The sequence below is a fragment of the Lepidochelys kempii genome, chromosome 14, assembly GCF_965140265.1.
Source record: "Lepidochelys kempii isolate rLepKem1 chromosome 14, rLepKem1.hap2, whole genome shotgun sequence".
Taxonomy (NCBI): domain Eukaryota; kingdom Metazoa; phylum Chordata; order Testudines; family Cheloniidae; genus Lepidochelys; species Lepidochelys kempii.
Window position 1 is genome coordinate 2,547,202 of NC_133269.1, and position 14,305 is coordinate 2,561,506.

The 14,305-nt window shown below is 43.0% G+C and overlaps 1 protein-coding gene across 6 annotated transcripts in view; it reads left to right on the forward strand.

Annotated features, from left to right (window-relative positions):
* The window catches only part of RPTOR (regulatory associated protein of MTOR complex 1), a 311,995-nt gene that overhangs the window by 198,864 nt on the left and 98,826 nt on the right, over positions 1-14,305 (forward strand). For all 6 annotated transcript variants that reach the window (XM_073312081.1, XM_073312077.1, XM_073312079.1 and 3 more), the window contains 3 exons: positions 1,846-1,921; positions 9,464-9,565; positions 13,331-13,414. In XM_073312081.1, the coding sequence (XP_073168182.1) occupies positions 1,846-1,921; positions 9,464-9,565; positions 13,331-13,414 (262 nt within the window). The remainder of the gene's footprint in view (positions 1-1,845; positions 1,922-9,463; positions 9,566-13,330; positions 13,415-14,305) is intronic.

Genomic DNA, 14,305 nt, shown 5'->3' on the forward strand with positions numbered 1-14,305 from the left:
TGTCAGGAAGGAATTTTTCCCTTGAGGCACAATTTTTCAAATGTATTTGGGTGATTGATGCCTTACTCTGAAGCATCAGAGATTGACCACAGCTGGAGATGTGAAGTGGTACAGAGAATCCTCTTTCCTAAATGTCTGGCTGATGTGTCTTGCTTACATTCTTAGGATCAAACTGGTTGCCTGGGAATTTCCTCCAGGTTAAAATAGCAAAGACTTTAGGGGATTTACACCTTCCTCTGCGACATGGAGCCTTTCTCGGCTAGGGTCCTCTGGGTTTGTCTCACCTAATCAATTCCTTGCCATTTCAGGGGTCTCAGGCATTGGCCCCTTCTGTCCTCTGCCTGTGACACACAACAGTATGGTCTCTGTAGGACTGAAATGCTTTAGTCTAACTAAAGTAATTGGGATTAATATAGGGATATCTGAGTGAACTTTACTGACCTCTGATATGCGGGAGGTCAGAGCAGATGATCTAGTGGTCCCTTCTGGCCTTAAACACTATGAAAATATGAAAAACTTGTGAAATCAGCACTTTGCCAAGGATGATGCTGGTGTCAGGCATACTGGCAGTTTGGCCAGTGCTGACTTACCTCTTGCCTGAGTAACTTGCCTCATTTCAAGGGCATTAATTTCCCTTCTGTTATATACCCAAAAAAACACTGGATGTCTTTTGAGCAGTTGCTTGATAATTAGTCACTTCTGGTAGATTTCCGAGTCCCTCCCTCCATAAAACTTCTGTTACAGTGTAGAGCTTAACAAGAATGAGCCCTAAGATCTTTCAGCAATTTCCCTATGTTTTTCCTTGGCTCATTGTATACATATCACCAGCACAAATGTGTCTGATCTGTGTACAACAGATCTCCTTAAACAAGGTAGCCATGCAAAACTCAGATCAGAGTAGGATTAATGCAGATAAGACCACCCTTCAACAGTACATGTTCTGACAGAATTTCCAAGTTTAGAATTCTGAAGAGAAGCTTTATCATGACCCTGTCAGTGTATCCATGAGTTCGGACTTGCAGGACCTGTCAACAGGAGTAATTGATTAAGCATATTAGCATGCCTAATAGACTGGAAGCTAATCTTCGAAAGGACTTACTCAGCACCTTAAAAGTGTGTGCTTTAGGGTTATGTGTCATGTTAGAGCTGTGGATATTAATAAGACAGAAAAGAGAACATCAAAGTTCATTTTAAAAAGTATCTGTTCAAACAAGAGCAGGCACAGACTCGTTTTCTAGTTATGTAGATAGTTAATATCAACATTTCTTGAAGAGTTTTGTGTCTGCCAAACTGTGTAAGTACTAAGAAGCAGTCATACGGTGTCGCACGTGAGCAACAAGATGCCAGACTCCATCAATGCTAATGGGAGCTCCATGTTTTCGTTACCTTTGAATTGTGCTAGAAATGTGCCAACTAACTACAGGTCTCAGCAAGCAGAGGAGTTGTAATGTAACAAGTTCCTCCTACCAATTTACAGTCAGTCCAGGATTAAGTTATTTTTTCAGTTTATAAAAATACACCTGTTGTGCCTTATAAACACATGGGCCAAAAAGTAGAACATCAATACGTCTGCCTGCCTTTTAGATTACAGGGAATTTGGTCTTTGTATATAAGTAATATGCTGACTGCGATCGTGTGGTGTGTTGTGATTCTGGACTACGGCTGATGTCACCACTTTGCATGAGCACGAACTGGCCTCCTGAGAACTGAAGAGCTATTGCATATTAACTAAGTCAGTTTGGTATCTCTATAAGTTGTCCATCCTCTAATAATCAGCTGTTCAGACTTCTCCCAGTATTATAGACTCATATCCCAGGATGACCTGTCTCTCACTTGTTTCTCCAGGCAAGCTTGGGACCTCGCAGTTGATATTTGCCTTTCCCAATTACCAACAATCATAGAGGAAGGAACTGCATTCCGGGTAAGTTACTGAGGCATTGAAATATGCTGTGTCCAGTTTAAGCCATTAGTCAATGTTCCAGCCCTATGAAATCTCCTTTTTTACTAAGACTTGAATTCTTGCGCCAAGGAACTAGGACTGGGTGGAGCTTACATTTCCTGGGAGATCATAAACTACCAATCATCTCATTTAGAGGCATAGAATTAGGATCAGTTTAAAATCTTTCATTAGCCGATAACATTTCTGAATGAGTGAATGCACTTGAATTCAGAGACCTTACTTGTACAGGCATATGGAGTGATATGTGCAGATATACTTTAGAACTCTTTCTTATTGAGATGTCATAATTAAGTTGGGGTGAGGGTTTCTTCTGTTCAATGACAGTTTTTATTAGTTTAAAAATTGGTGGGGAGGAAGAAATTCTAACTGGCAGAAACACGTAGATTCTAGGTCTGGCCTCTGGCATTTCGGAAAACTCAGCAAAGTGAGCTTTCTACTAATACAGCACACCACTGTGATTTTTACAATTCAATAATTTTTAATAACCATGTAGAAACCTGCAAAAATGAATTGTTTAATGGAGGTGTCTTCAGATAATACGGAGCAAAGTCGTACTCGGTAAGTTTGGGGGTATTTTACACCATTTCTTTAAAACAGGAAGTGACTTGGTAAAAATGGTCTCATTAATGAGATTCACTACATTTGTTGTTGCCCTTTCACTTATCTCAAGCAGCGAAGAGCCTGAATGTTTTAACATAAAATTTGGCCCATATTCCTTTAGATGGGATGGGTTTCTCTTGATGTTCCTCTGATGCCTCCTGAATGGAAACCTTTTAATAATGACTATTACAGTCTGGTTGGTCGTAATGTTCTGATAGACTCGAGGATGAACTCCATTATAGTCACTGGAGGAAAGTAAATATGGGTTTCCTATATGGGATTATTTTGGTTTTTGAGGTACCTATGGCAGTTTTCAACTCCAAGAACATAAGAGACTCTGACAAAAGGAAAACCCCGTCTTTCCCAGCTAACGTTTTTATTTGCTCTTAACCCCAGTTTTCTTTCTCATCTGATCTATCTCCTCCTTTTCCAGGAACAGACGTAGGTGTTTTTTACTTTTTCATGCTCTGTTTCAATGACCTTTCCCAAAAACTTATTTAATCAATCTGACCCATTGTTTGAAATAGTTCTACCTAAATTCCCTGCCTACTCCTAGTTTCATAATTTTTAGATGATGAATGATACATTTAATTTTTGATTAGTGATAAGTTGTTGTCATCCATGTTTAAAAACAAATCTAAAGAAGCACTGATACATTTATACCTCACTCTGAGATTCCCAGTGTGTTTCTGTATTGTCAGTCTCTCTTGACTGTAAGCTTCTCAGAGTGGGATGGTGGTGCCTTTGGTAACCTCCACAGAAGATTATCTCCGCAGCAGTTTGACTGGACCTGAGAGGGAGCAGCTTGCTGTCAGAAAGGCCAGAAAGAAGGTGGGTATGTCTGCACTGCAACAAAACCCCCGTGGCTGGCTCACGTCACCTGACTTGGGCTCACGAGGCACAGGCTTTGGGGCTATAAAGCTGTAGTGTAGATGTTCGGGCGTCTCAGAGCCTGGGCTCCAGCTCAAGCCCAAACAGCCGCTCTGTAATTTTATAGCCCTGCAGTCCGAGACCCAGAGACCGAGTCAGAGGACTTAGGCCAGCTGCGGTGTTTTATTGCAGTGCAGAAATGCCTGGAGATTGCTGTAATCAAGACAGAAGAAACAGGTCTGGATGAAAGTTGAAGTGTTGTGGACAGAGATAAATGGGAGACAAACCGCAAGGCTTTTTTCTAGAGCTAGGATCCTAATGTAAGTTTATAAGAAAAGCAATATAGCTACATAGCAAAGCTGTATCTCAGCAGGTATAGCAGGATCTGATCTGCAATGCATCCAGATCCATTACAGTGACTGGCTGAGAGCCCAGTGTGGATTTATGAGAATAAAGTACTGCATTTGCTAGACTCCTTTTGTGATTGAGCTGGTTCAGAGAGAGTAACTCTGATGACAATATGCAAATTTGTGTGGTGTTAAACTAGCTATTCCCATGCAAACTAAATGGCCGTTAAAGTTGAAACAAACTATCAGAAGATAAATCTTTGCCTAGCCCTATTGCAGGTAGTTTGACTTTCAGGACAGGCAGTTTGAATAGATTCCAGAATATAACCTCAAATGTGTCCTAGGATATGGGTCTTGAATGATACTAAGTATCCAGGGTGTGGGGGTATAACTTTTCGTTTACATTTGGATTTCAGCCTTACACACACACGTGGAATAAAACCACTTTTTACAGTAATGCCCTTGCATTCCATGCATAGTATCAAACTGCATTTTCTCAGTAGATTTACTGGCTGAAGTTGTATCCAAGTGCCTGAATGCAGCACAAACACTTTGGCTCTTTTGGGGGTGAAGCTGGTAAATGCTCACCCACCCTTTAATCCCCTTCTCTTTTCTGTGCATGCTCTGTATTCTAAAATAGCAATAAATGTAATCGCCCGCATTCTGGCCTGCAGTGTCCCCTGCTATTGCAGTTCTGTGACACTGCTCTGTTAGTGCACATAATATGCCACTGTGGCAGTCCTGGGCTTCTGAAAACTGCCTGCTGGTTGGGCTGACTTACAGTGAAGAGTGGGCATGTTTCAGGGGTGAGATGAGATAAATATCCACCAGGGACTAGGTAAGAAGTCAGCAAACTCTATTCACTTTACAACCTAAGCAAGACAATCAGAAGTGAAAACAAGTCATCCTCCAAGCTCCAGTCAATGCCACGTTTTATGTCTGATGTGGCCAAGGCTGGCTGTATAGGTAGCAAGAGGAAGGAGGGTGTTGCTTAGTCAAACAGACATAAAGAAGGTGAAGCTTATTTTTTCAGTTTGGGAGGGGGTGGAAGGGGCTTAGCTTTCTACTGCGAAGCTTTGACAAATGATTGAAATGGAAGGACAGTTGAACATCCTTGATCCATCCCTTGTTTTCTAAATAAACATTCTGCTCTCCAACCTCTGCGACAAGGTTAGCTGCTGCCAGCCAATGCTAATCCTATAAGAAATTGTTGTTTAATGCAGGGCGGGGGTAAGTTTTATTAAGGTTAATCAGTCTGTTTCATAACAGGGCTGACAGAAACCGCAATCAGTGCCTCAGATGTCAAATGCTCCAGTGAGAGTCAGAGGATTACTGAGCTACCATTTGTACTCTGGTCTTTTTGGCCACTGTGGGTTTAGTTTCCAGTCCAGCTCTGGATAAAGTAATTGATAATCTCTTCTTCAGAGCTGTTTTATTTCAAAAGCATATAATAAAAAACATAAGCCACTGACTTCTGAGTATTCTCCTCTAGTCAAAGCTGGAAAAAGAGGGTTATCTGCTTGGGAGGAACCTATAGTGTAGGCGCATTCTTACAGGGAGGAAGCACGTTGGAGTTGTGTGTGCATGCACGCTTGAATGTGCTTGGAAGATTCTTTTTCCCAATGGAGTTCTATTCTGGAAGATGATGTGTCCTATAGCTGGCCCTTTCTCACAGCCCATTTGTATTGCAAGCCTTATGTGACATAAGTTAAAAGGAATAGTTCTTCCAAGAGAATCTAGAGCAGGGGATCCTGCCATGCTGACTGGCAAGTAGTCATGAACCCCTCAGTGTCACAGCTGAGTTAAATGGCAATGCATTTTGTGCTAATGCTTTACATCTTCCTGGTCCCACAGGGATTAGAATTAAATCCCAGACAAATGACTGATTTCCCCTGCAAAGAGAAATTAAGAGTATTGAAAATCCATGAGTGTCAAGATGAACTTGCCCCTTTAAGCCTACCCCACTCGCAACTATCAAGTACAGACTGATGATACCCTGCGCTTACCCTATATAGCATTTTCCACCTGAAGATCTGAAAGCACTTTACAATGAGGAAATGCCACTTCCGGTGTCTCCACTTTCTAAAACTTAAGTGTGCACTGGTCTGATCTGAATGAGAGTCTCCAGCAGCCGTGAGTTGCTCCTGCACTTTGTGATGGGTTACTCCCAGCACACAATAACAGGATTATAGGTTTCAGAGTAACAGCCGTGTTAGTCTGTATTCGCAAAAAGAAAAGGAGGACTTGTGGCACCTTAGAGACTAACCAATTTATTTGAGCATGAGCTTTCGTGAGCTACAGCTCACTTCCTCAGATGCATATCGTGGAAACTGCAGCAGGCTTTATATATACACAGAGAATATGAAACAATACCTATTCCCACCCCACTGTCCTGCTGGTAATAGCTTATCTAAAGTGATTTCCAGCACAAATCCAGGTTTTCTCACCCTCCACCCCCCCACACAAATTCACTCTCCTGCTGGTGATTTAGAACAACGCTTCCTCAGCTCTCGTCCCCTAAAGCCCCTACTCTACTTGCGCTATATTGATGACATCTTCATCATCTGGACCCATGGAAAAGAAGCCCTTGAGGAATTCCACCATGATTTCAACAATTTCCATCCCACCACCAACCTCAGCCTGGTCCAGTCCACACAAGAGATCCACTTCCTGGACACTACAGTGCTAATAAACAATGGTCACATAAACACCACCCTATACCGGAAACCTACTGACCGCTATTCCTACCTGCATGCCTCCAGCTTTCACCCTGACCACACCACACGATCCATCGTCTACAGCCAAGCTCTGCGATACAACCGCATTTGCTCCAACCCCTCAGACAGAGACAAACACCTACAAGATCTCTGTCAAGCTTTCTTACAACTACAATACCCACCTGCAGAAGTAAAGAAACAGATTGATAGAGCCAGAAGAGTTCCCAGAAGTTACCTACTACAGGACAGGCCTAACAAAGAAAATAACAGAACGCCACTAGCCGTCACCTTCAGCCCCCAACTAAAACCCCTCCAACGCATTATTAAGGATCTACAACCTATCCTAAAGGATGACCCAACACTCTCACAAATCTTGGGAGACAGGCCAGTCCTTGCCTACAGACAGCCCCGCAACCTGAAGCAAATACTCACCAACAACCACATACCACACAACAGAACCACTAACCCAGGAACTTATCCTTGCAACAAAGCCCGTTGCCAACTGTGCCCACATATCTATTCAGGGGACACCATCACAGGGCCTAATAACATCAGCCACACTATCAGAGGCTCGTTCACCTGCACATCCACCAATGTGATATATGCCATCATGTGCCAGCAATGCCCCTCTGCCATGTACATTGGTCAAACTGGACAGTCTCTACGTAAAAGAATAAATGGACACAAATCAGATGTCAAGAATTATAACATTCATAAACCAGTCGGAGAACACTTCAATCTCTCTGGTCACGTGATCACAGACATGAAGGTCGCTATCTTAAAACAAAAAAACTTCAAATCCAGACTCCAGCGAGAAACTGCTGAATTGGAATTCATTTGCAAATTGGATACTATTAATTTAGGCTTAAATAGAGACTTGGAGTGGCTAAGTCATTATGCAAGGTAGCCTGTTTCCTCTTGTTTTTTCCTACCCCCCCCCCCCCAGATGTTCTGGTTTAACTTGGATTTTAACTTGAAGAGTGGTCAGTTTGGATGAGCTATTACCAGCAGGAGAGTGAGTTTGTGTGTGTATGGGGTGGGGGGGATGTGAGAACCTGGATTTGTGCAGGAAATAGCCCAGCTTGATTGTCATGCACATTGTGTAAAGAGTTGTCACTTTGGATGGGCTATCACCAGCAGGAGAGTGAATTTGTGTGTGGGGGGGTGGAGGGTGAGAAAACCTGGATTTGTGCTGGAAATCACTTTAGATAAGCTATTACCAGCAGGACAGTGGGGTGGGAATAGGTATTGTTTCATATTCTCTGTGTATATATAAAGCCTGCTGCAGTTTCCACGATATGCATCTGAGGAAGTGAGCTGTAGCTCACGAAAGCTTATGCTCTAATAAATTGGTTAGTCTCTAAGGTGCCACAAGTCCTCCTTTTCTTTTTGAGGATTATAGGTTTAGATCAAAGGAGTTGTCTGAAATTGTAGGGTGGACTGCCTCCCACATCTATTCTCCTTTAGGAAGGGTGTGTGGTGTAGAAAGGTAATTTATAAAGAGGAATTTAGGAGTGTCTAACTCATTTACTTCTTTGCCTCTTGTGATGCTTAGTTCCTAACCTCATTCATAAAGCAGTCAGTGTAAATGTACTGTCTCTTTGCCTCTCACTTTATATTCTGTACACAGACACACATTGCAATCTGAAACAGGCACCAATAACCTCAGTCTAATATGCCACAAAAATGGCAAATCTCAGACTGTGAGTAGACTGTGCATTTCTGTTGTTGATCTATAGGGATGCCTAGGCGGTCACCCTGTTTATAGGACCACCAGAGTAACACTTTTTGCTACTCGGAGTATTTAGCACTTCCACTCCTCTTTTTTTGGTTATCCTTCACACCATTTCCCTTGTGTCTAGGCTGCTGGAGACCAGCACAGTTCTCACTACAAATGCTTGAAAAGGGCAGTGTAACTGTGGAATACCTGTCAGAACATAAAGCAGTTGTTCTATTAACTCTCTTTAACTCTGTGGTCCCTTTGAGTAGTTTTCTATCAGAACACAGCCATTGTTATTGTTTTTAACCCAGTGTATGAATATCTCAGATTTAGAGAAAACTCCCCTACATTTTTTAGATATTGCTACTCTGCACAAATTATCCACCAAATGTGATTAATTCCAGATTCCTTTGTTTAGGTTGGACCTGTGTACAGTAATCTCAAATGTTTTCCAAGAGCTGAGCAGTGTTTTCAGCCTTTTTTCCCCATAATAGCATCTCCTCTTGGATTCCGTTCTGTAGTACTCCGCAAGTCAGTTCCAGGCTTATTTCCCTACATTGCTACTATCTTACCCATTGAATCAGGGAATTCATTATTATAAATAGTTGTTTGCAGACTTGAAGCCCTTAGATACTCTGCCGCTCACCACCAGAATCAGTGGATGTGAGGGAATGAAGGGATTTTTTTATATAAAGGGAAACCCTCCATACAGCCCCAAAACTGCATCTTTGAATCACCCGCCTTTATCAGAGGAGCTGTAAGCCAGCCCAGGGAGCATGAGACAGGGGCACACGTCTTTTTCATTCTTGCTCGCTTATTTTTTACCTTGGACTTGGCAAAGGCAGAGTGGAACTGCCTCTACAGGAAGATAAATTACCTGCTGCTATCTCTACTCTGTATGTGGAAAACCATGTTCATATTTTCCAAAAAAGCTTTTTACTCAAGAGATCTTCTTCCCCCACCTTATTCCTCCTTTTCCCCTGCCCTTTTTTAAAACAAATGTTTATATCAGGGGAAGCTGGCATATTTCCTGTGCTTTGTGAGGGTGCACGAGATCAGTGTTTGAGAAATCCTTGTTAGTAGTCATGTGCCTTAATTGAAAGGAATAGCTAGGAACAACACACAATACTGGTTAATTGATGCCAAAGCCTGCAGTCTCACTTGGTCTAGGGCAGACAAACATCACACAGGTGCACACCCTCATAAAGAGGACAGCGCAAAACTCACTTTCCTATTCTCGTTCCAACAGCACAGCCCGTTCTTTGCTGAGCAGCTGACAGCATTCCAGGTGTGGCTAACGATGGGAGTGGAGAACCGGAACCCACCAGAACAGCTTCCAATAGTTCTGCAGGTGAGTCGCCTTGGCACAGGCCAGGTAGTGAGCTAAACTAGCTGGCATTGCTGAGACGCATGGGCACTCATGAGTATGTGTTTACGTGCATGTCTTTCCCTGCCTGCCTAGTGCTATGCTCTCAGCCAGATGGTGTTTGGGTACATAAATTACGTGGGCTCATTCAGGACTAATTGAACCTGATTGTGTGTTTGCTAGACCCTTGCTGATAAAGACACATTTGTCTTCCCTCTTTGTCCCCTCACCAGTACACCTTCAGAGAAGCATAAATTCTTGCTGCAGTCTAGTAGCACTTCAACAGCATCAAGCTCCCTCGCCCTCTCCTATTCAGCTGTGAATCAGCAAAGCTTTTTCACAGAATGATGCACTTGCTGTCCTGCTTCCTCCCTTATCTTCCCATTGTACCTGCTAGTTCTGGGAGGCAGGGACATTGTCTTCTTTCTAGATTTGCAAAGCAGGTGCTGCTGCAGTCTAAGTGACTAATGAATGGTTCCTGTATCTGTCCCCTAACAGGGAAAGAGGGGACAGATACAGGAACAATTACAGGAGAGTGTTCAAAGTATCACACTGCAGGTGTATTGAGAAGTAGCACAAGCCTGAGGCTCAGAAGGCCACCGCTGCTCCTCTGCACTCCTTCCTATCTGCTTGGGATGGTCTGAGTTCATCTACAGAAAGGGAAAAAATTAGTTTCAGAGTGAACTCTGGGGAACCCTAGGGTCTCATCTTAAACCAAGTTTCCTGGGGAGCAAAGGCAGAATGCCCACCTCCACCCCCAGATGCATGCTCATATACCCCCAAATGCAAATCCTCATGAAGGCAGCTTTGGTCACCTTTCCCTTAGGTAGAAAAATATATATTCCCTCCCTCTCAAAGGAATGGGGTCCTAGTCTTCCACATGTCCAAGGGCAGCTGCTTTCCATCCCCATAATGGAAAAAGATTCACCTTCCCTCTGACAGCCACTAATGTGCCCCATGACAGACAGCACCATCAATCTTTCTGAGACCAAATCTTAATTTTTCTGAGCCTCCAGAGGCTGAGATAAGTTGGAAAAGGAGATGTGCTGTTTATCTCTGTCACTGCAATGGAAGCAGGCATTATGTCCACTGCCTTCCACTGAATTAGTTGGCACTAAGAAGCTCTTCTGGTAATTAATCTTGCAACAGTATTGAGATCTCACCTGGTTCAGGACTATGCTTCCATCACCTCAAAGGGTGAGACTAGGGTAGAGCAACATGGCCAGTGTAAATGTTAAAACATTGATATGTAAGGAGGGTAAATTTGTTCACACACTGCTTTATAAACGGGGATTGTTGTTTGAGTTGTGATGTGTCGGTGAACGATTGGGAGGGGGAAAGGTGCACATTTCAACCCCCTCTTGAATGCTGCGTTGCGTAGATCTTATGTCTACGGAACTGCACCCCTGTGGCCTAAAGTGGTACATTGCTGCGAATGTATCCCCGGAGAGAGGGACATGTGAGTGCCACAGGCATGGTGCCAGACGTGAAACCTGGTTCTGCCGAGGACAGGAAAACAGGCCTTTTGTAAATGGTCTTTTATTGACTTATAAAAATTGCAGTCCATTTAGAATCACTGCTCTCTCGGGGGAAGATCTGACAAAGCCAGATTTCTGCTTCAGAGGAAAGTGAGAGGAGAACTTTACAAAGAGAAAAGATAGCTCATTCAGTCTGAGTCTGAAACAAGCCTGAGCAGTAGATTCGTAATCCTTGCTGAGGCACTTCTTTTCCAGGCTGTGAAAGTGCAAATGGACAGGATTAACACTTGCCCCATTGAGGTAAATAGAGATGCAGAGTGAGTTTTTGTTTCGTGCCGTGTTGCCCTGTAATAATGGCAGCTGTGCTGCCGCATTGACCTGATTTCTTCTATCCTACATTACTGTGGAGCTTTAATGTTAAAGCCTGGACCCCGTTATCCATGAATTATCCTCCCATGCCTAGGCAGTGCTGCAACTTGCATGCTCAGACTTCCTTGGCTTTTTCAGATCCACTTCCCTTCTTATAGGCTTGGTGCTCCAGATTTGAAAATGCTGCTTGCTTCTAACCTTGAGCAGGGCTCTCTGTTGCTGGACAGCTATTGAGAGTTATGTGTAGTTGTTTGATCTAACAAACCAAACTGATTTGTAATCCAGACCTCCAAATGCCCCTGCAACCCTCCTCTTCTAGTGAGAAATAATATTGTATCCTTTTAGGGAATGGAGAGATTACTCTGGTGCAGCTGGTATGAAGATGCAGTTCTTATTGCAATATCTCCCTCCTGGTTTCTTTTAAGCTCATATCATTATTGTCACATGGCTCTTGTGTCCATATCACTTTTGTCTTCAGGTCATTGTGTTGCTTTGCTTCAGGAAAGTGGATGTGCATAAAAGAGACCCAGATACTTTTCTCAGATAATGAATTGCAAGTTTAATTAAATCTTGGAGATATTTTATTTTATACATGCTTCTGTGATATTAACAGCAGTAAGATACATTTGCATGCTCCTTTAGAAACCCATTTAAAATTGCATCTAATTTTTTTACTGTCTTTGACAGAATTTGTGGATTTATTTAATTCTTATGAAAGGGAATAATATGCACAGCATACCTGCTTGCAGCTTTCTCTGCCAATGCACCTTACACCTAACCTGCCCCACCCTCTCTTACTTTCAGTCCTGCCCTGCCCCACCCTCTCTAATCTCTGCTACTGTCTAAAACCACGCTCCCTGTTACTAATGCCAGGCCTTTTCTGAGCACACTGCTAATTGTGCCAAATTATATCGAGGTTTTATGGTGTAGACAGATGCCAGCTAGGGTGTGATGACCGAAGTCCTTTCTCTTTTGACCTATATTGGGACTGAAGCATTATTGAGAGGTGAAAGGTCAGTATGCTCTCTGTAGCCTCACAAAATGGAAGACCACCAAATAATGCGGGGGAGCGAAGGGGCAAATTGTGGAGCCAAATCAGGGAGCTTCTGCCATAATACATACTGGGGATATTACTCATTTTAAACAGAGGATTAAGCATTGCATTCCAAAATCTTACATCTGGTAAAGAGATTCACGACTGGAGGTCTCAGTCTGTGCATATTTCACACAACACTAAATGTAAGCCAGTAGAATTACTCATTATCGGCATCAGATTCTGTTTTAATGAGAGTTTTATTGAAGACTAATGTGACCCCCTGGCTTATATCCTTAGTCTCTTACATCCATTTGCCAAGGAAAGCAAAACCTTATTTCTGCTTCCGAGTTGTTTTAGTTAATGGGAGATCGGGGTTACTGCTCAACCTGAACACTTCCACTGGATGCCATCCTGCTCCTGCTTTGTCTCCTTTCTTCCCTCTGTAAATCAGTAGAGAACATTTCACAGCCAGAACGGCTGCTTCTAGCAGGCCTGGGCTGGATCGTTGCTTCTGTGCCTGAGAGAGATGTGAGCAGATGGGATGAGTGTCAGAAACCACACTTTCCTAGAGTTGGGAAAACAAACTGCATTTCAAGAAAAAATATTTGCGTGTGTCTGCATAAAACTTTTCAGAGGGGAGCATTGCTTCATTAGGAGATGGCTATTACCCAAATAGCACTGATGGGACAAGACTCCAGCTAGTCAGCTCTCTTGCCTTTCAACGTTATTCACAAGTTTGAAATTAAACCTTAGACAAGGCTGATGTGTCTGAGTGGGGAGCCTCTGTGAGGTCTTGTTATACTTGCCTGGCTGTTATAAGACTTCCTTTCATGGCATTAATCTTTGTTTTCCCCTCTCTCTCTGCAGGTGTTGCTGAGCCAGGTGCATCGGCTGCGAGCTCTTGATTTGTTGGGAAGATTTCTGGACCTGGGTCCCTGGGCAGTTAGCTTGGTGCGTACAATGTTGCACTGGCCCTTTGAAAGGGAGTGATTTTTTTTCAGTGTAGACAATATGGTCTGAAGGATGATTTATAAATGCAGGATGTGGAAAATACGCCCTGAGTTTGGAGCACGGATCAGTATCTTGACAACAGTCAGATGGCCTTGAGGTCAACATGAATCAGGTTGCCAGAGCTTAAGCAGGATTTGGAAGCTGCTGAGAGTCCTTTATCTTTAGTCCATGTCATCTTTAGTCCACGTTGTCCATGGTTTGCTCCTTCTCTTCCAGCTGAGATTATGAATAGTGATGGCTTCTGCGTAAAAGTACATGTGGAGACAGACAGCGTTTAATGGGCATATGAGACCTATGAAAATAATTACCCAGATGAAATGAAGTCTCTGAACCCAAGTAACAGTCATGAGCATTTCTTTTTGCTAAGAAACCAGTTCACCCCCAGGAAGTTATGGGATCAGACATATTTGTTTCACCTGTCCTTCATGCCTGGGGCACTTGAGTGAATGGCAGCTTGGATTGAGGGAGAAAGTCAAACAGCTGGGCTTGGTATGAACTAGCTATAGCTGGGCAAGGGGCAGTTTGGGGATAGTTAATTAATTTTTTAAATATATAAAAATATTTTCATTAACAAAGTAAGAGTTAAAAATGGCTGGGATGGTTTATAAACTGTCATATAAACTAAATTAAACATGGAACTAGCCAGTTGTCTATCATCCCCCTGGTCACTTGACTTGTATGCTGTATCTCTTTTGCCTCGTCCTTCATCCATTGGGTCTTTTTAGATTGTGTGAGCTGTCTAGGGCACAGACAGCTGCATTCTGCATTTGGAAAGTGCCTAGCACAGGGTGGGTAATAAATATGAATGGAACAGGAGTGTCACTTGAAATA